This window comes from Leptosomus discolor, chromosome 13 (genome assembly GCF_034619465.1).
Source record: "Leptosomus discolor isolate bLepDis1 chromosome 13, bLepDis1.hap2, whole genome shotgun sequence".
In the NCBI taxonomy this organism is placed as follows: Eukaryota; Metazoa; Chordata; class Aves; order Leptosomiformes; family Leptosomidae; genus Leptosomus; species Leptosomus discolor.
The window spans coordinates 20,282,369-20,309,073 of record NC_141403.1 but is presented as its reverse complement, the minus strand read 5'-3'; the positions used below and the strand labels follow the sequence as shown (position 1 = coordinate 20,309,073).

The window sequence follows — 26,705 nt, the reverse complement described above, 5'->3', positions numbered from 1 at the left end:
GAACTGAAATAAGAGCTAATCGATTGTTCAAGTACTGTAAGCGAGCTGCAGTCGTATCTTGTGTGTGTACTTCTGGGTCTAGCTTTGGGGAAAACTGCACTTACACTTTGAAATGGCTTATGCTTACGCAAGATACCTGTCCTCAGACTCTGGAGAGGGCATGGAAAGTATTTCAGCGTAGTGTATTTCTAGTGCTTGGAGCAGAGTTCTAGGGATGTGTAGCCAGCACCCCTCTTTTAAAAATGAGGAAGGTCCCTCAAAGTACTCTCTGGCCACAGTGCCCTCTTGTACCACACAGATGGTTTAACTTCTGCCTCGAACTCCAACAGACTTCCAGGTATTTCTAATAAAAGATGTTTTATCCTTTAAAGTGTGACTGACTATTATTTTTTTTTTAGGTTTATTAATTTTATGAAGAACTATGATAACCCAAACTTAACTATATCGTTTTCCGCTGAACGGAGTATTGAAGATGAAATCAACCGTGAAAGTAACAGTGATGTTGGCACTGTGTTGATAAGCTATATGGTAATGTTTGTGTACATCTCCATCGCTTTGGGACATATCCAGAGCTGTAGAAGACTGCTGGTACGTGTATAGTTCTCTTTGCTAAAACACTGAAGCTTTTTGACTAGTTTGTCTTTGCTTTAAGTGACTTAAATATTTTTGCAGAATGCTGATATTCAGTCTTGTCTTGAAGCATTGAGTTCTCCTTGGGCAGGAGCTAGGGGGAGCATTGTCCTTCTTGTCGTGCTTGACAATTCATGTGTGCTTCATAGCCTCAACTAAGTCTATTTTCACTTGAAATGTGCAGTTAACTTAAGCTTTACGGTTTGTAGCTTCAAGGTTTTTTAAATATATCTGGATCTTCAAAAGAACCAGAAAAGTAAGCTTTCTACTAACTACACTAAATGTAAGAATATGTTTTTTGCCATTGCTATAATGTGTCCTGTGTGATGATGCTGGTTTGGTTGACAGTCACTACAACTTTTTTAGGTGGATTCAAAGATTTCCCTGGGCATTGCAGGCATCCTGATTGTACTGAGCTCAGTGGCATGTTCTATAGGTATTTTCAGTTACTTCGGAATCCCGCTGACACTGATTGTGATAGAAGTAATTCCCTTCTTGGTGCTGGCTATTGGGGTGGACAACATTTTCATTATAGTCCAAACACTTCAGGTATGTATTCTTTCATACAGACTCTTCTAAATGTGCCTGTTATCTTTGAAGACTGTTAAGTTGGAGCAGAAGGTCTGCATTCCAGTGCTCAGCCCAGTCTGAGCAGCTCTGGACTCTCACAGGATAACTAGCGGTCTTGAAGAGAGGCAAGATTATAAGTACATTTCCACCCCCACCCCCCAAAAACTTAAAACCTCTACTTTTTCTTAGTGCAGGTTAATATCAAGCTCGTTTAATGTTTGTACTGAACCTACTACTGTACTCTCAGTTAAGTTTGAAGCAAGGTGACAGGGGATGTTCACGCTGCTTTTGTGTTGAAGAATCTCTGCTTTTTTTTGTCTAACTCATGTTAATGCAGTGAAAAGAATAAAAGATAGTTTGGGATGTTTGAAAGGGTTTTTTTTTTTAAGCCATATGTGAAAGCACTTTCTAAATTGCATGATTCCTAATTACAGTAAATTATTGCCTTAAAACAGAGAGATGAGCGCCTTCAGGGTGAAACTCTGGATAAACAGATTGGCAGAGTCTTGGGAGATGTGGCACCCAGTATGTTTCTCTCGTCTTTTTCGGAGACTGTGGCATTCTTTCTTGGTAAGACTTCTTTAATAATTGAAGATAAGGGCCTTATACCTGCATGTTGCAAGGATAAATGCAAAACTAGAATGTAAAAACAAAGCAAGAATTTGTAGAGCAAGATTAGCTTAGTTGTTCATTGCTATCATCAAGTTTAACTTGACCTCTGCTGAGGGTAGGCACTGCAGTACTTTGAGACTGGCACAGTTAAAAAGATGTAATGCTGAATCTGTCAAGCTCTTCAGCTTGGAAGGCTGGAGCTTTTTGCTGATTGGAAGTGACTGACAAGTCTAAATTTGGCCTTAGTAATATACCAGGTGTCTGGGTGTACTGGCTCCTACATTGCGTTCAGCCATCTTGCCACTGCTTGGAAAAATGCCCCATGACAGGTGATGTTTGAGGCTTTCTCTTACAGCATCTGTTAGAGGCATATCTTACGTTGTTACCTGTCAAGTATAAATTGTCCTTCTCATAATGAACTTGTTTACCTGGGGTGTAATTAGCCATTGGTTCAACTTGCATTCAGTGGCTTAATATTGAAGCAAGATCTTCCTTGACAGCACTCCGTAGCTGCCCTCTTACGCAGCCTGCAGGAGACTGGTGAGCTTGTTACTTTTTGGCACTGCCTTAACGCTGTCAGACGGGTCAAAGACAGAAGTTGTAGCCAGGCTTGTATCGGCCGTTTTCTTTACCCTGAAGAGAAAGGCTCTTTGTCCTGCTGACACTTAAATTGGGTATCTGTCTGGGAAATGCTTATGCATTTCTAAGGGAAGGGAGCTTGCTTGTTTCACAAACTGGGTCACTTCCTTCAGGGACACTGTCTACGATGCCAGCGGTTCGCACGTTCTCCCTTTTTGCTGGAATGGCTGTGCTCATAGACTTTATTCTTCAAGTCACTTGCTTTGTAAGTCTCCTGGGCTTGGATATTAAGCGTCAAGAGGTGAGTACAAATGCAGCTGTAACTGCAGTGTAATACAGATGCCATCTTCTGCAGACCTGTACTAAACCTGGCATTTCATCAATTTTCAGAGGAATAGACTGGATATTCTGTGTTGCATCAAAAGCAATGAAGAAACAAGTGGAGTCCAGCGTTCTGAGAGCATCTTATTTCTGTTCTTCAAAAATCTGTATTCTCCATACTTGCTTAAGGATTGGATGAGACCAATAGTAGTACGTATACTCTGTTTACAGTAAGCAGTCATTAAACTTCAGCAAAAGTGTAGTAAGCCTAAAGGTCTCATAGTGAAGAAAAATCTTCAACACAATGAAACAAACGAAGCTTCTAGGATTTTTGTTTTCAGCATTAGTATTGGAATAAGCTTTTTGTAACTGCAAGGGAATTTCTAATAAATAAGAGGCTTGACTTTGGGTTGTCCAAGGCCCAGATTTAAGAGTTGCATTGCTGGCAAGCAAGTTGCTTTAGGCATATGTCAAAAATCAGCATCTTACAGAATGTTAGAGGTTGGAAGGGACCTCAAAGGATCATCTAGTCCAACCCCCCCTGCCAGAGTGGTGTTGCTGAATCTGTGATTGTTTGAGGTTACTGTGCTTATTGACTGAAAGTGTTTGGTGTATCTTTCGCTGCTGCCTTCTAAGTATAAGTTTTCCCTTCTGGCTTCAAAGGGAACTCTGAGTAGCTAGGTCTTACTGCCACTGTTGTACTAAGCCTGGGTAGCGTACTTCGACTGGAGCCTCTTCACATGGTTCCTATCAACTTGGTGAATTACTTCTGTTGCTTGTTTTTTTCTGTAGAGTTCTCACTTCCATGAATTCACTTTTCTGCAGGTAGCAGTGTTTGTGGGTGTTCTCTCGTTCAGTACAGCCGTTATGCACAACGTAGAGATTGGACTGGATCAGTCTCTCTCAATGCCAGATGTAAGTCGCAAGATTGCGTTGCTTTTCAGCAGTTTGTGGCCGAATTGAACCCTTGCTCTCTTGGTGTGCCTCCTCAACGTTACGTAACAGTAACTCAAAACTTTCTCTTTAAGGACTCCTATGTAATGGATTACTTCACCCAGCTCGGCAAGTACCTGCATGCAGGTCCTCCTGTCTATTTTGTCCTAGAAGAAGGGCACAACTACACCTCTTTGGAAGGACAGAACATGGTGTGTGGTGGAATGGGATGTAATAATGATTCACTTGTCCAGCAAGTCTTCAATGCTGCGGAAATCAGTAGCTAGTAAGTCTTTCATGCTTTTCTCTGCATAGGCACATGGAAGAGGTATGGCTGAACAGTGTGTTCTTTCAATTTAGTTCTGGCTCAGCTGTTGATTGTGCAACTGGTGCTCTATGGCACTTGCTTTAGACTGAGGTTTTGGGAGGGGAAGAAGGGGAGAAGCTGTGGCCATCTACAATGAGGATAAAACCTCTGGACTAGTGGGATATATTGATATACTTGGGTTTTGGAAAGGGGCTTGATCCTTCAAGGAACCTGGGAATGGTAGGAACAAAAACTCATTAAAACCTCTCAGTATGGTTAAGCTTTCCTGGAGAATGACTTGCATGCTGAGCTTTTAAACTTGGTGGATGAACTAGCCTAGTAAGGCTAAGCAGGAATTGTACCTGGAGTTCAGTAGCTAACAACTTGGATTCCTTCCACTGTAGTTTTACTTCAGCCTAACTGAAGGAGGAACCTTGCTTGAAAACTGGGGCAACAGTATCTGGAATAGGATGGGGCACAGAGTGGACAGGGGAAGGGAAAGCTGAGCTTGGCAGTGGAACTTGAATGCAGGGAAGAAGCTCCTGCTGTTTGCTAGCTGCAGTGTTACGAGCAAGACTGGTTCTTGGGTGGGGTACTGGAGCAGGGAACTACGTGGAAGTAGCTTGGACCAGGATGAGCTGACGTGGCTGAAGTCAGCACTGGAGAGATCAAGGGGTGTGTTCTGGAATGAAGCATAAAATCACTGATGATGGATCTGTTACGTTGTTTTATTAGCACAAGGATAGGCTATGCCCCATCGTCCTGGATTGATGACTACTTTGACTGGGTGAAGCCACAGTCATCCTGTTGCAGAGTCTACAATACCACTGGACAGTTTTGCAATGCTTCAGGTATTAGCGTCCACCTTGTTGCTGGGGGATTAGCTTGGTTTAACAGCCAAAACATTTTATGGTGGTATGAATCAGGTGAATCCTCTTTCTTACTGTGAGCAGGCGCCTCTCTAATTTGTTTGAACTGCTGTTTACATGAACTTAAACACTCTACTGGAATGCTGCAGGCTGAAGACAGCCTACCTAGACAGCCAATGTAATGACTATTCCAAGAATAACTTGTTACAAAAACTTTGATCCTTCTGCTGGTTTCATTAGCGCACACAAACTTAGTGCTCTGGTTTTGTTCGGATCCTTCAGTTTGGTGTAGTTCTCACTGGGTGTAATGTAGATAGTGCACAAGTAACTGAGTTCTCTGGTAGCCCTTGCCTTAGTAGTAATAAATAAAAAATAAAGGACTAAAATTTTGTACAGAATTTCAGGGCTGATCAGTTATTTCACCAGTGAAAATGCTTTTTATGGCATTGTATCCAGCAGTATTGCAAGCCAGAAGTTACTAGTGTTACGACAAAGAATACTTGATCCTGTAGCTGACCTTCTTCCTGTATTTCTTCAGTCACTGATCCATCCTGCACTCGTTGTCGACCACTGACTCAAGAAGGCAAGCAGAGACCGCAGGGCAAAGAATTCATGACATTTTTGCCAATGTTCCTGTCAGACAACCCTAATCCTAAATGTGGCAAAGGGTAAGAGCTGTATTCTCTGTATCTTCCTCAGACCAGTATGTCAAAGATACTCGCTCTGTAAGCGTGACTTCTTTATGTCTGCAAGGCTGGATATCTGCTGTCCTTCTAAAAGTCATACAAACACTGACATCTCGCTTGTTCTATGGTATTTTCTGAAACAAAACTGGGAAAACAAACGCATCATCAACTAAACGGAGCAGCAGCTTTCCCCTGTACATAGAGAAACAACTTCTGCAGTCAGCCTGCGGTAGTATATCCTCTGCAGTCTTGAAATGTATTGTGCTCTGAAGCTTTACCAGTTTTGGAAACCATTAGAAACAAGATTATGAGTTAGAAAAGCTAATAAGTTTGAATGGCGCTCACAGACATTGACATCTACAATGTTACTGTGTTTATATAGAGGCCATGCTGCGTATAACTCTGCTGTCAACTTTATAAACAACAAATCTGATGTTGGAGCTACTTATTTTATGACTTACCATACTGTACTGAAAACATCATCTGATTTTATTGATGCTATGAAGAAAGCACGGGTTATAGCTGACAACATTACTGAAACCATGGGCATCAAAGAGAAGAACTACCGGGTGTTTCCTTACAGGTATGCTTAGATCTTTCTTGCCTTAGTGATGGATATTCAACTTGAGGAACTGCGAAAAGGTACTGGTTAATAACATGAGAGACTTGAGTCTTGAGCTTTGTTGAACAGGAGGAAATATAAAGACTCTGGAATGCCCAGCAAAACCACAAAACCCCACAACTTGCATCCACAGCACTAACTTCTCTTTACTGTGGTTGATAACTTAAATCAGGAAACCTGTCCTTCACTACAAAGGTAGCTTTGGCTTCAGCTTGGGCACTTCCTAGCTTTCCTAGTAGGCTTTAATAGTTCTGACTTAAGCAGATGTGTTGAGCTGGGTCGTTGCAAGCTGTGATGTCAATGTATTGACTTCAGACTTGTTATTTAAACTTACAGCAAAGGCAGCAGTGATGTAAAGTACTGCTTGTCTGATGCTTGCATGGTTAAGGTACTAAAGACTCTGAGAATACAGCAGTGAAACCGAGTTAGAATTGGTACCTGTACAGCTGAAATACTAATGCTCTGCCTCAAAGAATCCCATCCATCTGCATGGTCTTGCTGCATAATGGATCAGTTCAGACCCTCTGCAGCAGTTCCTGCGGGTACCACCATCCATCTGAGGAACTGCCTTTGGCAGCTACTGTAGCTGCTTATCTTAAAGTGTGGGAATTTCCGTGACTTCCAGATGCAACCTCTGTTGCAAGTGTTAGTGAAGAGCTGTTGTATAGCAGCCAGTGTTCTGCAGGAGTCGTTCCACTGATGCTCAGAAGCCGGTTCCTGTTGGATCTCTAAACCCCAGCTTTTCTGCTTTAGCTGAGGAAGGGCAAAAATAAAATACAGTGTTCTTCCTTGCAGCCCTTGTGGTGCTTTAACCATCCTAAGAAAGTAAGACAGAAGGCCAATACGCTTTGTGTCTTTAGACTATGAATTAGTTTGCACCTTGGCTCCTCTGAGGAGGGAACTACTTTATCCTTAGCACAGAAGCTCATCTGATATTAGCATATAACAAGGAAGATGGCTAACTGCAGCTTCTCTTTTCTCCGCAGTGTGTTTTATGTCTTCTATGAACAGTACTTGACAATTGTGCATGATGCCATCTTTAATCTCTGCATCTCCTTGGGATCGATATTTTTGGTGACAACCGTGCTGCTCGGCTTTGAGGTGTGGGCTGCTGCTGTAGTTTCAATAACTATTGCTATGATAATCATCAACATGTTTGGAGTGATGTGGCTCTGGGGCATCAGCTTGAATGCAGTTTCATTAGTAAATCTTGTCATGGTAAGTTAGCAGACGTACCTCTGCTTCTGTTTGAGAGTCTTGAACAGTTCTGTATGTCTTATGTAGGTATTCATGATACTGAGTAGTACTTGCTACTAAACTTGACAGGCATTACTAGCAGAATTATCTTAATACATCTAGATGGTGTGTAGAAAACGGGTTTATTCTGACACCTAGTCCCAGTACTGGTAAGACACAGCAACAAGATACAGCAGTACTGTGTCTGGTGGTGGTCTGGTCTGCAACACCAGTTGTATTGCTGCTGTGTAGGCTAGGTGCTGTTGCACATCCACAGAGGTCGTTCCTGTCCAGCATAAGGATGCCTAGGGTGGTGTTAAGGCTTCGGCTGTATTTACGTTCTGCAGAGTAATCTGTGATGCGCTAGCACCGGTGGTGTTCCTGCATAAGCGGGTGAAACCAGTTGTGCGGAGCGTCCCTTGGTGAAACACTCCAGGCCTTAGTAACTGGGTGCTGGAGCTGTGGTTTACCTCGTGCTCTAGCAATTTGTGGCAGATCTGAGAAAGTTATGAGAGAGTAAACTGTTGCCCCGTGTTACAATTGGGCCTATGTTCATGCAAGTCTTAAGATTTGCCAGCTGTTCAACCAGTGTGGTAAACGACTTAAATCAGCTGAACTTTTATGGTATCAATTCAGTGTGTGTATTCAGTGTTACTCGAAAGCAACGTTACTGCAGCTACTATCTGTAAACTGACTTTGGTGTGCAGGGTTCTGTACTGAAGCCAGCTTTCTCAACATCAAGAAACTTCTGTCCTCCACAACGATCTCCTGTTCCAATTCATTTAAACGGATGAATGGTCGGTTAGTGATGACTGTGGTAAAACACTGAACAGCCCCTGCAACAGCCCCTAGAAAGCAAGTGATGCTGCGCTTGTAACTTCCAGTGACATCCTGACCCTGGGAACTGATCACAGCTGCTGGAACCTTTCTAGCCTGTCTATAGAGTTCTGAGTAGGGACCTTGCCATCAAAATGCTTGTCTAAATGATGCTTTCATGTCTCTTTTCACGCCGTAGAGTTGTGGTATTGCTGTGGAGTTCTGCAGTCACGTGACAAGAGCGTTCACTGTTAGTACTAAGGGCAGTAGAGTAGAGCGGGCAGAAGAAGCTCTGTCTCACATGGGCAGTTCAGTAAGTATCTACTGGGGGGGGGGGGAGCATGGGTAGCCAAGTTACAACCTTACAGACTGTGCCAGTATCCTTAAGTCGTAAGGATGGCCTTGCCTGCCTCTTTGGAATACTTAAAACTCTTGAAGGTCAGCCTAGGCTTCTAGTAGCAGTAAGGGTGATCAAGACTCCAATTTTTAGTCTGCTGTAACTACTACCTAATAGTAGAGAACAGAGCTAAAAGCTTTAGCTGAACTAATAGTTTGGATTAACCTTGAGTTGTCCCGTTAAACTTTAAGTGCTTCTCTCTTCCAGATACTCAGAGGGGAATGGGAAAGGTTGTTCTGAATATGGGATGCCGTTGGAGGTTTGGGAACACAAGCAGGGCTCAGCATTTAGGCAGTACCGTCATGTCACTCAGACTAAGATCAGCGACCTGGGTGGGGTTGGAGTAGACTGTGGCGAAGCATGTACTGGACTCAGGTGAGGAACTTCCCTGGGATGTGAGTTGCTTCAGCAGTGGCTCTCCTCCATATCTGCCTAAAGTAAAAACTCAGCTAGGTGGCTGGGCAGATTAGAGTGGATTTTGTAGTTGTACAGAGCCCGTCCTGCGGTGTCAGGTTCTGGTGAGACCAGGAAGTTGAACTCTTCTCCTGAGTAGATTTGGTTCTAAGGACCAACAGGGAAGGAGGCATGCTGCATACAGGAGCCTTGGGTTAGGCAAGAACTTTACCAAATGTTAAATGCTTAAAGCAAATGGATTACATAAAGCCCTACTCATCACTTAAACACTTTTTCATTGACAGGTTTTCAGTGGTATTACACTGACCAAATTTGGAGGAATTGTAGTACTGGCTTTTTCCAAATCTCAGATCTTCAAGATATTTTACTTCAGGATGTATCTAGCTATGGTTCTGCTGGGAGCAACACACGGACTAATCTTTCTTCCAGTTCTGCTTAGTTACATAGGTAAGATGTGACAGCCTGCTCTAAAATGCCCTTTGGCCAAAAATAGCTGGCTACCTGTGGATGCTTTCCCTCCACAAAAGGGAAAGGATTGCAAGGATAAAAAAGCGGCACTTGAATGACAGAGGCACATTCATGCAGCCAGGTCTGGTGGAAAGCAAGGGTGGAGGGGTGGCAGTGCAGGCCTGCTGCCAGAGGCACCCTGGGCTGAAGCACCCGCAGCCTGCCCCGCGTGGTCGCGCTGTGCTGGTCTCCACCGAGGTGGCTGCCTCGGCCCGTGCGGCAGCATTAACGTCCCGAAACCTGGGGACAGGAGGGTGGGTGGAAACAACAGACCTGCTGCGGGACACTGTTCCTGCCTTGCAGAAACAATCTTGCTTCTGCAGTCAGGATGGCCTGAAAAACCTGTCCTCTGCGTTTGGGAATCCACGTGTATGGGGCAGTTCTTACAAGCAGACTCTTAACTGAGCCTCACTTCAGGGGGTTAAGAGCGCTGGGGACTGGCCTGCTGCCCCTGCTGCTGCCAGCTGTTCACAGCCGAGCAGAAGCCTCCTTCTGAAGGGTCATCAAGGTCAAGCTGGGCCTAGACAACTAAGACCATACCTGCTTCTTGATGGATGACTGCTCTGCTGTGACGCTGAGACTTTGCAATAACTTGTTTTCTCTCACTCAGGCCCATCGGTAAATAAAGCTAAAACTCGTGCTGCACAGGAGAGGACCAGAGGTACGGAGCGGGAGAGGCTCCTCTACTTCTAGTTTTTAACAGTATTCAGTGGACTCTGAACTGTGGCTTAGGCCCAACTCCTTGTAAGACCTGAAGCGCAGCAGTGTTCTATGACTATCACACTGTAACCACCACTGACTTGACTCCTGCACAGATTCAACTGGAAGATATACCAGCTGCAGCTTTGGACATAGCTTTAAACTCAGGAAATGCTACGTGTGGCCTGTGTAACAGTATTACTAAAACTAGATGTGTTAACAAGGTTACTCAAACACTTCTGTTCTCAAGAGGTTGCATCTTTTTCTTCTAGAAATCTAAACCAGCTGTATTGCGAGTTGAGTAGCTTTTCTGTCAATGAAGCTGAGGTGACGTGTATGAGAATGGACTGCTAAGCCACTGACACTAATTTTAAATGCAGGTCAATGCAATTTTTGTCTCTATTTTTAGGGGGAAGCCATCACAAGTTGTAATATTTTTAGTACTATTTGCCAAAATGTCTTGTATATACTTTATTATAAAATAGCAATTTTGTAGTTCAAAAATCTACTTAAATGCAATAAATTAAGTTTATACATTTCAGTGGAACAGTCTTTCAGAATGTTGTGGGCTTCATGAGAGCTTGTTCTCCAAAAACTTGTTTGAAGAAGGTGACATGTTCTTCACAGTGCTCACCTAAGGGGGGGGGGGGCAAAATAAAAGTTAAGGTTAACCTTAAAACTCAAACTGAGAAGCAAGGCTGTGTAGTTTCACTTACCGCAGTTTATAAGTACTAGTTCTTATCTTTAAGTAAAGGGGTTTAACAGCTTCAAAGGAGTGGAGTACCAAGGTATCTCCAGTCCTGTGACGAGTGTTCCTGTGGTGAAGCAGGTGCCTGACCTAGCTCCTCTATCTAACCAGCAGACCGGTATCCGTGAGAGTGCTGTCAAGATACAAGATCCTGGAGTGGGACCCTGTGCCTGCAGCGTAGCTGGTGGTTAAGAACGTGGTGCTGGAGCAAGCAGGTTTAGCTTGGCTTTTAAAGTGAGAGGAACTGTAGTAGAAAGGAGGCCTTGAATTTTTGTGGAAACAGACAAGTGAACTCAAAGGTTTCTTGACCCAGTTCCTGGCTTCAGGAAAAAGCACTAACTGGAGATAACGGCTCTGCTAAACCTCTGCACCCGGGTGCAGTATACAAAGGGGTGAGACAAGTTGACTTCGGAACTGTGCTCAAAAGTGAGCAGGCTACAATGCACCAAGAGTTTTATCTTGTAACACAGACTCAGCTGGAAGCGAAACAAGTCCTAGTTCTGTTTGCGCAACTGAGTATCTTGGTCTAACTGCTTATTGCTTACCTGGTGTGAAACTAGGGTTTCCCCGTAACCGCTGATTTCTTTGTTCAAAGAATCTGAATATAGTGTAGAAAAGCATGTCATCTTCTGCTTGTTTCGCTGCGTCAAGGAATTTGCGGGCTGAAATGCTGTCGTGTCCTCCAATGCCCCTGATGAATCTCAAGGCAGCCAAAACTTGGTGTTTGGACAACAGAACTTCCACTATTTCATCATTTGCTGTGGAAAGTCTCTGTGAAGTCAATCACAGCTGTAAGACTAGGCTCCTAACAAAGGACTGAGATGCTAGCTAGTCACTTCAGCTTGGTCAGGTAAGCTGTCTGACAAGTCTAACCCACATGTGACATGGAGTTACTATAGTCTGAAATGCTTACTTTTAACATGTCCAGCGAGAGCTGATGTGCGGGAGGGTAAATGCTTTCCAGGGACAGGAGCAGACAAGCCTAGGGCAAAAGTAGAAATAACCTTAAAAGTCTGGACTTCCCACCTCCACCGCTAGGTTATTGAAGCAACTTGTCTTACGTACCAAAGGCTTTGAGTCAGTGAGGACGTGGTACTGCAGAAACTGATGGAGCATGTAGAACAGGTTGTGTTGAACCAGGGTTTTGATGACCAGCTCGTACAAGTAGTGCTGTGAACGCAGGAAGAAGACCAAAGGTATGTCTCAGTACCGGTTTTTACAATCTAGAAGGCAGTGTTACAGAGGATGCAGACACATGACCAACACTGGTCTGAGACTCCATGTGACTTCATGGAGTGAGGTGACACAATTGCTATGCAAGTACTTTACCTGAACTGCAATCTGGAACTGGTTAAGAGAGCGGATGTATTCCATCAGGACTGCTATAGTGAACTTATGAGGTGCTTCCTGGACAAGAAAAAGCGTTAGGGGGAACTTCCATAGCTTCCCCTCTTAAGGACAGCCCTGTAAGAATGGGCATCAGAATACCCTAGTCCTGCCAATAAGGCCTTCTGCAGCTCTTTCAAGTGGTCAGCTTAGGTTTGCTGCTCTGAGACTGCTGCCAGACTAGCACTTAAAGTTAACTTACCTTCTTCTCTGTAAACACAGATAAAACGTGTGTGTACATGTCAGACTGGTCAATAACCGCTTGAGTGCGGACTGGGCGTTTCAGGAGGGGATTACTTCGACTCAGGCCCGCTTCTACCACCTGTGAGAAGAAAGCCTTTTTAAAGAAAACTGTAGTGTTGGAGCACAGTTTTAGTCTCATCTGTACAGAGACTGTTCTCCACTGGGAACATAACCATAAATAGGGTTTGTTACTGAGCAAGTTCACATCTGTGGTCATGTTATACTGGATGTATTCTGTGCAGTGTGGGCTCTTGTATTAAACTTAAAACTGCTTTTAGAAGCGTTATAAATATACCTGCTATTATGCCTCAGAGCAAGGAGATGAATCAAACTTACTCTGTGGACAGAGGCCCTCAGCTTCAGGAGGATTTTTAGTATGTGGCTGGTCTGAGTTAGTGCTTGAACTTGGTATTTTAACAGAAGTAATTCTGAGGTGCATCAGGGCTGCACATGTTGTGCAGTCCGTGTAGTGGGCCAGGAAATCAGTGCTTTAGTAACTATTTTGATAGATATGGATGCCAGGCTGCTTTTTGAGCTTCTACCCTCTCTCTCAAGCCCTGGGGTGTGTTAGCTGTCACACTGGAGACGAGGTATGCAGCATCTGCCACAACACAGTCTTGATGCACCTTGCACAGCAGACCTGCTGCCGCGTGCCTGCAGCAGCCATGACCTTGGAGCAGGCCTGAATTTCCTAAGCAGGAAAGAGCAATGCCTTCCCCATGATACAACCTGAAATGCAAATAGCATCATCTGGTCTTTGTAAGCTGCTGTAGCTAACAGGGCTTACCATAGCATAGCTTTGCTCAGCTTCCAAGTACTTCTTATATTCATGATTCAGTTTGTCAAAAACAGTTGCAATCACAGACAGTGATCCCCTTTCTGGCTCACTGAGCACTGAAAAGATTAAGAAAAAAAGAACCATGAGGAGAAATAACCAGGGCCTTTAATGCTGCCTTTTTCAAAAGGTGATCTCCAGTCTAAACTTCAAAGAAACGCGCTTGGTCGTGTCAGATGTATTTTAACTAAAGGGGGCTGGGGTGAATTTGTTCGTGCTGTTAGGTAACTCCTTTGCAATGGTGGCTGGGGCAGGCCAGGCAGATGACACTTACAGGACCAAGCTAGCTTAAGAGGTGATCTCCAATCTAAGAAGAGCCCAGCTAACCTGTGTGGGTATTTATGAATAAGCAGTACCGTACTTTCAAGATCTAGACAAAGCACATGAACTTACTTTGAGAGCATACAGACAGGATAACCATTTTGCATTCTTTCCTTTGGAGAAGGAAATCCATTAGTTTTCCTTTATCTAGCAGGAGGTTAACTACAGGTTCAAGCTTCACTTGAAGACTCCAGAGGTAACCTTGATTTGGAGGAGTAAAACAAAGTGAATTGCCTTATATAGTATAGCCTAGACATCCAACTTTTCCACCTTTTAATGAGAACACATTAGATTATGATTTTTACCTTCCTAAGTCTGTTACCCCTGAAAAGTGGTGGTAAAGACATGGTCATATGCCCTCAGTTATCACTACCCCACATAATCATCTTACTAGGTGTGCCTGCTTAGTCACTTTGTTTTAAGCTGCTTTGTGCAGCAAAGGTATAAACTAGCCACCCTTTGACAGTGGAGGCAAACAGCTCACACTCACCTTCGCTTGCACTGATGATAATATCAGGTTGAAAGACAATCCAAGAAGAAGAATCTAAATGTTAAAGTTCTAACATCCATATTAACGTTGATTCTAAACTGTTGCTCTTACATTCACATTACTGCAGTGAAACAGATCCTACTACCATGCTTCCATTTACTGTCACCTGTTCTTGTAAGGTCCTGAGCCCTATTCTTGGGATTACATCTTCGATTTCACAGTGTACCTATTCAGTAATTTCACACATGCATCTCAAATGGCCAAGAAACACAGTTATATTATATTAGACTTCCATATTTACAACTCTATGAATAAAGCATTCCACTCTAATGAAACACACTATTATTCTTGAAGTAAATACACAGAATCAGCTAACACTGGGCTTAATGGGTCAAGGTAACAAATACTAGCTGCTTCCATGTTTGGTACATAGAACGAGGCTTCAGCACTTCTAGAGTATTTAAAGGATACAGAGTTTACATGGAACAGGAGACTGACTCGTCACAGAGGCTGGACCTGCAGAAAAATTAACATCAGGTGAAGAACAGTAGTACTCTGGCAGCTCTCCTTCACTAACACAAGGCAAGTTTGGGGTGTAACGTGTCTAGCAACCCTACAGCACACAGACAAAAGAGATAAGACTCACTTGTGCAGCCAGATCAGCTGCACAGAAAATCTGACACTATGAGAAGGCAAACAAATTCTTCAAAACGTGACTGGTTTGGGTTTCAGCCAAGTGAAATCATGCATGCAGGGATATTCCAGCTCTAGTACTGTAATTCTAATTACAGAGTCTTCAGCTGCTGTATTTGTACATAATCACTTTAGTTTCTTGAAAAGCAAGACTGGTTTGTACTTTCTGATTCTAACCCTTATTTAATACAAACCTCCACCCACAGTTTTATCAGTCATGCTTTCTATTAGTGACTTCAAAATTCAGCTGTTAAAGAGCTTTTAAAGTGCAATCGTTCCTATAGAGGAGTCTCTCTTGTACAGAGAGCCACACTGCTTTGCCATATGCTAGTGGAACTATGCTCCAGGAAGAAGAACCTAAATGTTTAAGCCCTAACATTGATTTTAGCATTGCTTGTAAACTGGCCCTAAACTTGATTCTAAGCTTGGATTGTCCTTCAGCCTCTTCACGTGACTTAGGAAGTTAAATAGACATGACTTTACGCCAGAAAAGCATGAAGTGCTTTTGAGTACACAGAGAAGCTTTTACAGCTGTGGTCAAAAAATCCAAACCAAAACAACTCTGAAGCGTAAAAGCAGAGTACTATGGGGAATTATGCACCTTAAACAGCAACTCTTACTTTTCTGTAGTAGGCACAAGCTTGGAACACAAATTTAGGCTTTACAAAGTCCCTCTTATCTTCTTTCCTCCCTCACCCTCTCTTAAATACATGTAATAGAAATGTTAGTAACCAGCATCCTAAAATGTGAAGCACTCTTGTATGCCAGCTGTTACACTTAAATAATCTTGATAACAGAGTTAGGATATTTGTAATACAGTAGTTCTACCTGCTACAGGTATTTGATAGGGTTGTATTGATCGAGGAGGCAGTACAAATTGATGGATGGTAGTAGACCCATCAAATTCTCCTTTTAGCTTGATGTCAAATATAACTGAAGTCTGAAATTAAGAAGAGGAAATCAGTATTCACAAATGTGAACTACCACCCATTTACACATACTCGGGCTGCTTTTCACATTTCCATCTTGTGTTCTCCATTAGAGTCACAGAATGGTTTGGGTTGGAAGGGACGTGCTGTGAGCTTGGTCATCTTCCACCAGAGCAGGTCGCTCCCAGCCCCATCCAGCCTGGCCTTGAGCACTGCCAGGGAGGGGGCAGCCACAGCTGCTCGGGGCAGCCTGTGCCAGCGCCTCACCGCCCTCACAGGGAAGAGCTTCTTCCTAATACCTGATCTCAGCCTCCCCTCTTTCAGGGTGAAACCGTTACCCTTTGAACTGTCACCACAGGCCTGGCAGAAAGTCCCTCGGTCAGTCTCATACATCCCCACGTAAGAGATTCACGTCAAACTCACTGCTTAGTTACGGATGCTAGAAACTGCCAGGAAAATTCTGCATCTTCCTACGATATCCTCGTACTTCTGCCACGCGGTCTTGTTCAACTCGGGTCACTAACACTTCTACCACGTATGGATCACAATCTTAGCCTTGCAGCGTGGAAATTAGCTTCACTTTCAGTGCTGACGAATCGGGACTTCAGCTACTGGTATCTACCCTATTCAGTCCGATTTCTGTGTTTATACAGCCACGTTTATAGCTTGACCAAAGTGCTAGAGAATAAGTGCTCTGGGTTAAATGCTAGTGCGTAGCATTAACTTGACTTATAACTGAAACATCAGCTAACCATCATCCTACTGAGATAACAAGCCCCAGTTCTTGAAGCTGCCCAAGAGAAGATAGTACAAGACGCCAAAGCCTTTCCACAAGTCCAGCTTCCACTTTAGCTTTACCACGGATCAAGCCTTGCTACTGAGGCCACAAACAAGCAAGTTTTACCTGTGCTACCACACGCATAAGATCATTTGTGTTCCCAGAAGGTTTTGCAGATCCAGGCGTTCAAACTAAAGGAGCGTAAGTTTGTGTCATAGAACTGTACCCCTCGAATGTTTGGAATATGAATTTCCCACGATTAATGATTTAGCATCCAATTTAACTCTACCTCTTCATATAATGCCTTAAAAGCCTACACAGAGCAGCAGCAGAGTATCATAGGAAACTAACAAGAAGAAAAAAAAAAATAAGCGTATGAAAAAACAGACATTAGCCACAGCCCTGATCAAATTAGCCCAACAGCGTGAAAGGGTAACTTTGAATCTCTTATACCCTTATGCTTTTGTTCCTGCACGTACTCTGGCTTTTGGCAAAGCTAAGCACAAGCACGCACAAAGATATTTTCTAGAGCCAAGAGGCACCGTTACTAAAACCTGCCCGTAACTTCTAAAAGTTAAGGCACAACATAATACAAGTAAATCAGACCTCAGTATCCTGATGATGTACTACCACCAAGTTATCCACAACATTCAGCGCGAACTTTCCAGTTCTGTTCAGCTTTAAAATATGTGTCTTCTTACAGGAGCCCTCTCTATGGGAACAGAGGTGACAGCTGGTCAGTAAGCCTGTTTGAACTAGACAAGCTGATGTCCCTGACACCCATGTGAATTGCCACTAACGTTCTTCATTCTGCTCTTACCTGGGTAAGTGATAGAGGACTACTTCTGCTCCTGTGCTATTGGAAGTCCTTGAGTGATGCCTCAGATAGAGGACATAAAGCTGCCCGTATCTGACAAGACAACAGGATTATAGCATGGTTACTATTTTTAAACAAGAGCCCTACCAGCCTGTTAGAGCCATGCATTTTATCCTAAAAGAAGATGCCAGATTACCCAAGTCAGGTAATCAGTTAATTAAGAGACTAAACCAGCACTTGATAAATCACAATGCATGGCCTATACTCACACAAGTTAGGCATCTATGAACAACTCTATCAACAAACCAGTTAAAAAATGAAACATTCTGAGAATTTCTGTACTAATCACGAACAGTTTCGGGTAAGATTTCTCAGTTTGCTTCCCCTCCCCACCTTGCCCCAGGAGAGCTGTTCAGAGGCTTTGTTCAAGGCAGTCACTAAAGCGCGTTAGAGCAGCAGTACTGCTAAAACCAGAAGCGACTGCAACCACGTTAACGTTCTTGCCTTCTCTCAGCATCCCCAAACTGTCATACTTTGCCAAGAAAGGCTCGATTGGATACATACATTGTAGCCATAGCAATATCTCTCTCAGAAAGGCTGAGCTTGGACGACTTGGGTGCTGCAGGTAACTCAATTTCAAATTTTGATAGTTTTGACATTGTTCCACTCTGTCAAACAGCAAAAATCCCTATGGTTAAGACATGAAACAGAAAGCTCTCAAGCAACCTTTAATCAAGTGCTGTATCAATAGCACCCCTGTGAGGCAAAGAATGGTGACAGCCGAAAAGAAAGGTTTTGACAGGTTTTTTTCCTTTAAAAAATAAGTGTGCGACTCTAAAACCACACTTGCGCTGTTACAATTTTAGCAGCTTTATCATCTTGATTTTGTAACATCAGCTTCAGCTAGAAAAACATTTCAATTTTAATTAAGTCATGAGAAATTTGTATGCAAATCCCATTTACAATTGGCTTGGAGATCTCAAACAGCAGTTCTCTCACCTTCCTTTCTCTCTTCCAGCAACGTACATGCTGCAGCTCTTAAACAACTGCTTACTGGGAAGGGGAAAATATCAGTATCTCCTACCAGTCAGTCTCCTTTTGTTCCTGCTAACGCCAGAATCTGCCTTACGCTCAGAGCATATCCCTGCTCCTGCCCAAGGTTTCCTTTCTCCTCTTCCCCTTTTCCTATGGAATTTATATTTAAGCAAGTTTTCAGAGTTTCCAGAGCTTCTGCTGAAATTCACTTCCCATTCTCATCGGGTGAGTGTGAAGTGTGAACACTACAGAAACATCTCCTTCGCCAGGGCTCTGTTTTCAGAGATTATTTTAGCACAGTACCTTTCTCAGGAAATCTTTAAAGATTACCTTCTGAATACAAAATAAAAATTATTTAGCTTCAAGCTACAACTTGACACAAAAATGTTAATGAGGGGGAGGCATGACCTAAGTCCTTAAAAAGAAAGCTGTGAGAGGATAGTAAGTTCCACCCAGCCACCTAAGAGAACTTCACTTCAGGATCCAGTACAGACCCTACACAAGATAACCCAAACCAGGAAACCCATCTGAATGAGCTTCTTTTTAACATCTTCCCTTAGACTACCGCAGAAACCTTCCTGATCCTTTGACAGAAGCAAGGCAAATGCTGTCGTCCTTTTCCTCATTTTTAAATCATCTTACTGCACGATTAACTTAAAACAGATTCTAGTTTTCCCTACACACTTTTTCCAAGCCAAAAAGAAAAATATTTTCCCAGTAACCTTAACTGCTGTCCACAGGGAAGGCCACCAAAAGAAATACCTACTGTAAACAAAGCTGTCTTATGCTTGGGACAATACTTGTTTCTTGAGCACTACCTTCTTTCTTTTTCAAATCCATCTGCTCACATTTGGAAGGTTGTAGTTATAATCACAAGTGAAAGGACCTTATTTTTTCTTTATTACCGCACTACAGAGTGCCAATGCCTATAGTAAAGTAAATAATATATCCTTATTCCAGTGAAAAAAAATCTCTTGAAAGATACTTAAGTTGTTAAATATTGGGCCACTGATTTTTTTTCCCCTTTCTCGGGGTCAGCTGTCCAACATTAGCTGGACACACCTCTTTCCAAAGAGGAGATAAGAAGGAGCAAATTACTTAATTTTAAGCCATCACCTAGGAACTACCTTACAGATTTTTACTTTGCCCTTTGCTTATTGTCATGCACCTCTAGAAGAAATCCAGGAAAAGCAATAGGACATTTCAGTGAAGAAGCAGCCTAAAAAACCAGAAGCACACCAAATGGGAAGTTTGGGACGTATCCCTTTACCTTGAAATAGAACGGCTGCAGGACATTGCCAAGGACAGTGGTCGACAGAAGAATAACAGAGCTCTCTGGACAATACATGTACCAGTTGACATTAATACTCTGATTCTTCAGAAGTTTTAAACTCCGTTTCTCTGGCAATACCTGGAAACACAGGATATTAGCGTCCGATTACCACCAGGATTCCAACAGCATAAATGGAACACAGCTAGGAACATTAAGTGAGAAACGGTTACACGTAAGGTCATTTACAGCACTAGAACTGAAAAGCAGAAACCTGACAATTACAGCTTGGGCCCCAATTTACTGTGGCTAAGGAAATGCGCATCAAATCCTCCTTAACTTCTAGTGAGCTGAAAGGGGCTGTCTCTTCCCCCTCACCCAGGTCTGGGTATAAGTTCTGTCCATACCGGAGAAAACCCCTAGCTTGACCCAACTAGTGAAGTTTCATTTAAAATGTTACTACAGTGTCTTTGCTGCCTTCACTCCCCGGCTTTCTTAGTCTTTCACTTTAAGAACAAAGACAGTATCTAAATCGATTCCCTTCATTTTAAGGGCTTAAATAACTTCTCTTCAAAAACCACACTCGCTCAATTTGGTCCTTTTACCTGCAAGGCTGACATCCATAATCCTTTTCGGTGCCAAATTTTCTTTCTCCTTCAATCAGCAGGAAATAACACTGCTTGTTCAGTTAGCTTCTTTAGTACTAGCTACTAGTAACAGTATGTGTGAAACAGTGTCTGAGCTCCAGGACTGGAACTATTGGGAAGCGCACAACTTTGGAGGAAGTTGGTAAGATCCCTCATCATGAATGTCAGAAAGGGCTGTTTATTCATAAGATTTCTCCAAAAACATATGCAAAGGTAATCAGACACAACAGAGGAACCCAGCCAACGAGATAAACATAGGAGGAAGCTGCCAATTTGCAGAAGGGTATCACTACCTTAGTAATTATTTGTTCTTTCCTGCATTTTAAGCAGGCACACATCCTCCCCAACGCCGATTTGTTTTACATGAAGTGGTATTTCACAATAGCTTTAGACACTCATTTCCATTCAAGCCAAGAGCATCTGTTAATCCAGAGTTCTCAAGGCTTAATTCAGCACTCCTTTATACAGAGTCTTTGTTAGCTGTGCTAAATAACCTGCTAATGATGAATTCCCTCTGCCCCACAAATGCATTCCTCTCTAAGGAAAATAATCGTAGTCTGCAAACAAAACTGCACGATTTCTTTTTTCAGTAGTGCTTTCTCAGAGAGCTAGAAGAAAGGAATTCGAAGATACAGCCACAAATTTACATTTTCAAATCTCTAAGTCTGTCCTACAGGAGTTATTTATATTACCTGATAGAATTCAATTCCTTGATCTGTGATGAAGACTATTTCTGTAGAACTTGTCCAGCAGAATCCTAGAATATTGGCATTCTTCGTCTTTTAACAAACAAGCAAACAAACAGTCTTTTACTTGGAAAAATTAATTACTCAGATAAGCTAATATTACTAACTGAGGAACAGGAGACCAAAGGCAATTTAGTTGTCCAATCGCTGGAGTTCACACTTTTGGCCAACGAGACACCCAGCCTGCATCAGCTACTTTTGTAAAGACTTCCAGAACCACGTATGAACACAACTACTGCATGACCTGAATTTTTGGCAGCATGTAAGATTTACAAGTTTATTACACAGTCACATTTTCTTTTCACCCTAAATACAACCAAGTTCTGGTTCAAACCATACTGAGAATTCAACTAATTTCTGACACAAAACCCAGGCTTGTTGACAGAAATTAAGAACAAAGTGGAAGTATCTGCCATGACCTCACTCGGCACACTGCCATAAATGCTTTGCTAGAATGGCTTACTCACGTCATCCTAAATAATGAAGCATAGAGTGCTTCGGCTTTAAAGCCTACAGGAATAAAAGGATCTGTGCAAATCAGATGTTTAAGAATTACTTTAGCATCCTATTACCCCAAAATGTAATTTATCTTGGTTAGAAGTTGGAAAGTACCAATCAATCACAATGGTACTTGTTTCCGGTAAAATAATTATCAAAAAATTAGAAGGGTTGTTTAAAAATACCAAACACAGTATGTAAACTAGTAATAGCTTACTGTCACTCATCAGCAAAACTAGGTTAAAACATCCACAGTAACACATCTGGCATCAGTATAATCACTGTCCACTCTTTCTGTATCATCAGCACTGCGTCTCTTCTCCTTCCCAAACACTGACATTTGTTGCCTCCACAGCATTTCCAGTCCTTTCTAGGAAAGAATCCAAGTGACTGGCTCAGGAAGTTTTTTATGGTATTGTTAATCCCACGTGTTTAGCACAATTCAGATAGTGGGTAGTGACTACAGATCTCCTTCACTTCATGTTAGTGTTCCGGAAGGTATCTCAACGAGTTCTTTTGTAGAGTAGAGGCCACCAGCATAACTAACATTAGAGTTTCACTTAAGCATACAAGCTCGTGACTTTAACTCACCTTACATTCTTGAGTGTATTCTAGCTGAGGGCTATCTGGAATAAAATTCAAAAAATCCTGCAAAACACGCCCATGAGGTGTATTAGCCATTATGATGCACAGACAAGACACATACATAGACACAAAACAATAGATATTCGTTTATCAGTTCTTTTGGATGAGATACACAGAAGAAAAACTTGACTTACTATATTCCACTTCACCCCTGCCAGGAAATTTTTATAGAAGTTGCCTCCCCGCCCCCTTTTCCTTAAAGGATGATACGAGCAAGACAACAGCGTTCCCTGTTCGCCAGACCTCTTGAACACTTGTCTGAGAGGCTTCTACTCTGGTACTGTACGTAGAAGATTTCCAGCTCCAATTCCCTATCTGCAAGGTGCAGGTTTCTTACCACACTCTTCAAAGTTCTCTGCACAGCCAGTATCTTGTTCCCCAAGGAAAATTTGATGCACTTCACTTCTCCTTTGTCTTCCATCCTATACAGACAGAAAAAAAAAGTTATGGAATCATCATCTAAAATAGTTTCTTACAGAACTCTGTAATATACCCTCAAAAAAAAAGCAATGAGAGAGGAAAGAATGTGTAATGCAAATGAATACAACTTAGGAGTGTTGCCTGACAAGTACAGGATTCAAAATTCAGACTGGAAGACAGCGGCCGTTGACTCTTCAGCAGTCCTGCAGACACCCGTCACAGAAACACGGCCGAGAGCACACAAACGAGCACCTGAAGTCACTACAGACGCTCAGCTCTGCTGGCCTGCGACGTGGAACTGGAAGACTGGGGGACTATTCAAAGCCGCGTTCTCAGCTCTGTCCCAGCGAGCGTGGAGTTCTGTGACACTCACCAACACCCTGCAATCGGCTCCTTCACTTCCAGAACTACTGCTAATTGGCACAAGCCTACTCACTTCCCCATTAGGGCACATCCTCTAGAAGAATTTCTGATGTTAAAGGGAGAGGGAGGCTGTTTTCACACGATTTGGAAAAATAAAAAAATGTATTCTCACCAAACAAGCATCAGTACAATTGGATGAATAAGGTAGTTCTACTTCCAGTAGGCGTTATTAAGTCCAGACAAAGAGAGCACTGGAGAGCCAAGCAGGAAAGCTGGAACCTCCTGAAGTTCACTGAGTATTTCCAGCTCCCTCGGGATTTGTGACAACGGTAGTCAAATAAAAGTAGCAACTTTCGGGACAGGCCCTATGCAGTACCCCTGCCAGATCACAGTAAGCACACCTCGACTACAACTTGCTTCATCCATACCTGGACTGAAGCGACCTTCGAGTAAAAGAACACTTCCCTACGCATGGACCGCTGAGTTCAAAGAGCCACCACTCTCAGCAGAGGGTTATATAAAATAGTTTTCTAAAGACACAGTAGTTTCTTTGAAAGTACTGTTGTCAGATTCTGCAAAAAAGCCATTTAAACAAAAAACGGAAAATACAAAAGATAATTTATATTAAACAAGAAACAGAATGCAAGAAACCTCCGTGTAGGAAACACTGCACTTGAATCACAGGCATGAAATTCAGAAATTACGGTTCTCTACACGTTTAAGTTTACTTCATTGTTTAACTTGCTGAACTGCATCCTTGGATAAGTCACTGCTGTTGTAGGAATCGCAAGTTTGAATCCTTTCTCACATGCACAGCACTGTAATAAAACATTGCTGTTTAAAAAAAAAAAAGCCACAGCCTACTAACTTTTTTCCCCAGAAGACTACAAATTCATGAGGGCAAAGCACGCCATCTTAATTGCAAGATTACGTCTAAGAACAAAATCAAAAGATGATCACAATGACTCATAAGTTTTATGCCTGAATTACAGCAGATGAGGACCAAGTACCACACAATTTTAAGACCGCAGAATTCTGTCCCAAGACAACAAAAACGAAGGTGCCCTTACCTGAAAGAAATGGGATTTCTATCCTCCAAACCTTTAACAACAACTCCTGTAGCTCCACCAGATCGAACAGCGAAAACCTATTAAAAAAAGTTTCAAACATATTTGTAGCTTATTCAAAATCATAACTATAACATGCTTTCTTTTCTATAACCCATACCTTCAATTTTTTTACTAGACACAATTTTTGTTCTTATACAGATCTGCCAGTTCACACTAAGCTTCAGTAAATAATCAATTCCTTCCTCTGGAGCTCCAAGTTTACTTAGAGTTGAGGGGTTTCCAATGGTACCGTGACAGTCCTGTAGGCATACTCTGAACTACTGCGCAAGTTAATGTGGTAAAAGTCCGTATAAGCTTTTCTCTTTTTTTTTTTTCTTAATATTCCTATTTTCCTAAGTCAGATACAAGTAAAAGTATCTGAGCCATCAGGGCATTGTTTAAAACAAAAAGGAAATCAGCTTGGGGATTGGGAAAAGATACAACTCCACGACCCAGGCGGTTGATCTTGTCAGACCACGTTATTAGACAGGTAGAGTTTAATAGTGACCGCAGTTCTGCGCGCGCCCGAGGAGTTTCACTAACGAGTTAAAGGATCCCTTTAGCACAACTGCACGTGTATGTGTACACCGCCTGCTGGAGCTACATCGCTTATTGAGCTGGAAGAGGATGGCATGAAAACGTCATGCCGTTACAAACTTTAACGGGCTCAGAGAAAGACAGTCAGGTACGTGCCTTACAAGTCAGGTACGCACTTGTACGCGTCGAAGCACTAGGCACACAGACCAAGTCCCAGAATAAGAGATATATTGTTTTGCGATATTCGCCACGCTAGCAGTGCAGCATGCTCACGCAGGAGGAATTCAGGTGTCAAGACTGTGGATAAAGTCCACAGCCTTGCCAGAATGATAAACACTTAGTTTAACTACTTTTAATATTGACGTAGATAGAAAATGAAGGCAACGCTCTTAATCTTTGCGAGATGAGAAGATAGCAAGGACAGATCTCTCAGAAGGCCATTTACGTGGGAAACTGTCAGTGAACTGAAATGCTGGTTGCAAACGATTTAGAGACACATCAGAAACTAAACTTTTGGAGAAGCAAGAAAACATGGAGAATTAAATTTACAGTTTAGAATCATTTTCTTTCAAGTGAGCTCTTAACAGCCAGTTTCTGTGTAATTACATCACATCCACGCTGTGACACACTGTCTCCTGACAGGCACGTTTAAGTAATCTTATTTCAGCTGACCTTCAAACTCTAAGTAAAGGATCACGGTTTACAAAGAGAAAGGACAGCAGTACTTCTGAACAGAGTGCAACAGCAAGAAACACATCCCAGAAATACTCCCCCCTCTCCAATTATGCCACTGATCAAGTCACACCGCACATGGCAAACCATGCCATTTGTATGGGGAACAAAGCTCAAACGTTTCAATTCTGTGAATGCTCAGGTCACAGAATGGTCCCAGGAATTAGACAGCAGAACGTATCCACATGTGTACGAGTGTCATGCCAGACTGTGGATCCTTCAGCTACACTGAGCTGAATACTCAGAAGCCCATAGGGATATTAAGGAGAAACACGCTTGAAAGAACTAAAGCCAAGAGATAAAAAGTAAAGCATCTGCTCAGGTCTGAGCCACAAGTAAAGCTAGAGATTTTGATTTTTATCGACATACTGAGCTTTAGGAATTGAATAGCAGGGGGTGGGAATCAGAGGAGTGAAGCTAACAGTGAAGTGACAAAACTTGCTGGTACGGTTGGGACATTTGGAATAGAAAGAAAAAGTGCCGACTCTGAAGACCCAGAAAGACCTTACGGCTGCCAGAGTAAAGGCGGGTGAAATTCAACCTAATAAATCTATTTTGATGCATTTAAGGAAAAAAAGATTTCTACCACCTCTAGCAAGACGGCATGTCCCGAGCCGGCCGCCCAGCTGCCAGACCTCGCACCACGACAGTCCCACGGAAGGGGAACACCCAGAGCCACGCTCAGCAGCCGAGGGAAGGGGAGGACACCAGACCCAGGCAGGAGAGCCTCCGGCCCCTCTTCTCGGAGAGCCACCAGAGCAGCAGCGGGAAAGGCTGAGGCAGCAGGCCCGAAGCCGCGACCCCAGCCCGCGGAGCCACGCGAGGCATGGGGGGGCCCACGCCCGCTCCCCTCTCCCCCCACACGCCCCCCGCGGCAGGCCGGGGGCTCGGCGCTGACAGAAGGCAGCCGTTCGCCCTCACACAGCCCCGGGGCAGCGGCGCGGGCCGAGGTCCGGAGGCGATGAGCCGAGGAACACACACACACCCCCGCCCGCGGGGCGGCCTGTCAGGACGGGGCAGCGCGGCCTCCCACCGCCCCCCGCGGGGAGGGTCCCTCCCGCCGCCGCCGCCGCCTCCCCCATTCCCGCTCCCACCTGCTTGTTGGCCTCGTCGAAGAAGACGCAGTTGACGGGGTTGGCCTTCTCGAAGTGCACGGGCCGAGCGCACAGCGCCAGGTAGCAGCCGCCCTCGCCGGCGCCGGCTCCCGGTCTCCCTCCTCCTCCTCCCGGCGCCTCTTCCTCCCCCGCCGGCGGCTCGCGGCTCAT

At 43.4% G+C, this 26,705-nt stretch overlaps 2 protein-coding genes across 3 annotated transcripts in view; one reads left to right on the top strand and one right to left on the bottom strand.

Moving 5' to 3' along the window:
- NPC1 (NPC intracellular cholesterol transporter 1) overlaps nucleotides 1-10,739 on the top strand; it is a 27,957-nt gene extending 17,218 nt beyond the window's left edge. The window contains exons 12-25 of the mRNA XM_086472545.1: nucleotides 399-588; nucleotides 997-1,179; nucleotides 1,656-1,770; nucleotides 2,565-2,692; nucleotides 2,782-2,922; nucleotides 3,538-3,627; nucleotides 3,741-3,931; nucleotides 4,688-4,803; nucleotides 5,360-5,489; nucleotides 5,890-6,090; nucleotides 7,116-7,347; nucleotides 8,381-8,494; nucleotides 9,277-9,439; nucleotides 10,110-10,739. Of these exons, the coding sequence (XP_086328671.1) occupies nucleotides 399-588; nucleotides 997-1,179; nucleotides 1,656-1,770; nucleotides 2,565-2,692; nucleotides 2,782-2,922; nucleotides 3,538-3,627; nucleotides 3,741-3,931; nucleotides 4,688-4,803; nucleotides 5,360-5,489; nucleotides 5,890-6,090; nucleotides 7,116-7,347; nucleotides 8,381-8,494; nucleotides 9,277-9,439; nucleotides 10,110-10,192 (2,077 nt within the window). The 3' untranslated portion in view covers nucleotides 10,193-10,739. The remainder of the gene's footprint in view (nucleotides 1-398; nucleotides 589-996; nucleotides 1,180-1,655; nucleotides 1,771-2,564; nucleotides 2,693-2,781; nucleotides 2,923-3,537; nucleotides 3,628-3,740; nucleotides 3,932-4,687; nucleotides 4,804-5,359; nucleotides 5,490-5,889; nucleotides 6,091-7,115; nucleotides 7,348-8,380; nucleotides 8,495-9,276; nucleotides 9,440-10,109) is intronic.
- Nucleotides 10,655-26,705, bottom strand: RMC1 (regulator of MON1-CCZ1). 2 transcript variants are annotated; one of them, XM_086472546.1, is made up of 20 exons: nucleotides 26,535-26,705; nucleotides 24,133-24,209; nucleotides 22,617-22,701; nucleotides 22,226-22,282; nucleotides 21,083-21,169; nucleotides 19,744-19,884; nucleotides 18,003-18,106; nucleotides 17,442-17,531; nucleotides 17,228-17,333; nucleotides 15,743-15,854; nucleotides 14,693-14,737; nucleotides 14,222-14,275; nucleotides 13,804-13,932; nucleotides 13,363-13,469; nucleotides 12,535-12,654; nucleotides 12,276-12,353; nucleotides 12,012-12,116; nucleotides 11,860-11,928; nucleotides 11,492-11,717; nucleotides 10,655-10,832 (listed from the first exon to the last, which is right to left on the bottom strand). In XM_086472546.1, exons 1-20 carry the CDS (start codon nucleotides 26,703-26,705, stop codon nucleotides 10,753-10,755), a joined length of 2,043 nt encoding a protein of 680 aa, XP_086328672.1. In that variant the 3' UTR covers nucleotides 10,655-10,752. The 2 variants fall into 2 exon arrangements, with proteins under 2 accessions (XP_086328672.1, XP_086328673.1); XM_086472547.1 differs by lacking the exons at nucleotides 12,276-12,353; nucleotides 26,535-26,705 and having other exon boundaries at nucleotides 24,133-24,163.

Bases quoted from the DNA above. Each gene is read 5' to 3' on its own strand.
- RMC1 (XM_086472546.1), bottom strand. From the start codon at position 26,705: ATGAGCCGCGAGCCGCCGGCGGGGGAGGAAGAGGCGCCGGGAGGAGGA. The intron at 12,117-12,275 runs GTAAAGTACTTG...CTGCGTTCACAG, and splicing joins AGTTCCAGATTGCAGTTCAG to CACTACTTGTACGAGCTGGT. The intron at 11,718-11,859 runs GTAAGCATTTCA...TTGACTTCACAG, and splicing joins TCTCGCTGGACATGTTAAAA to AGACTTTCCACAGCAAATGA.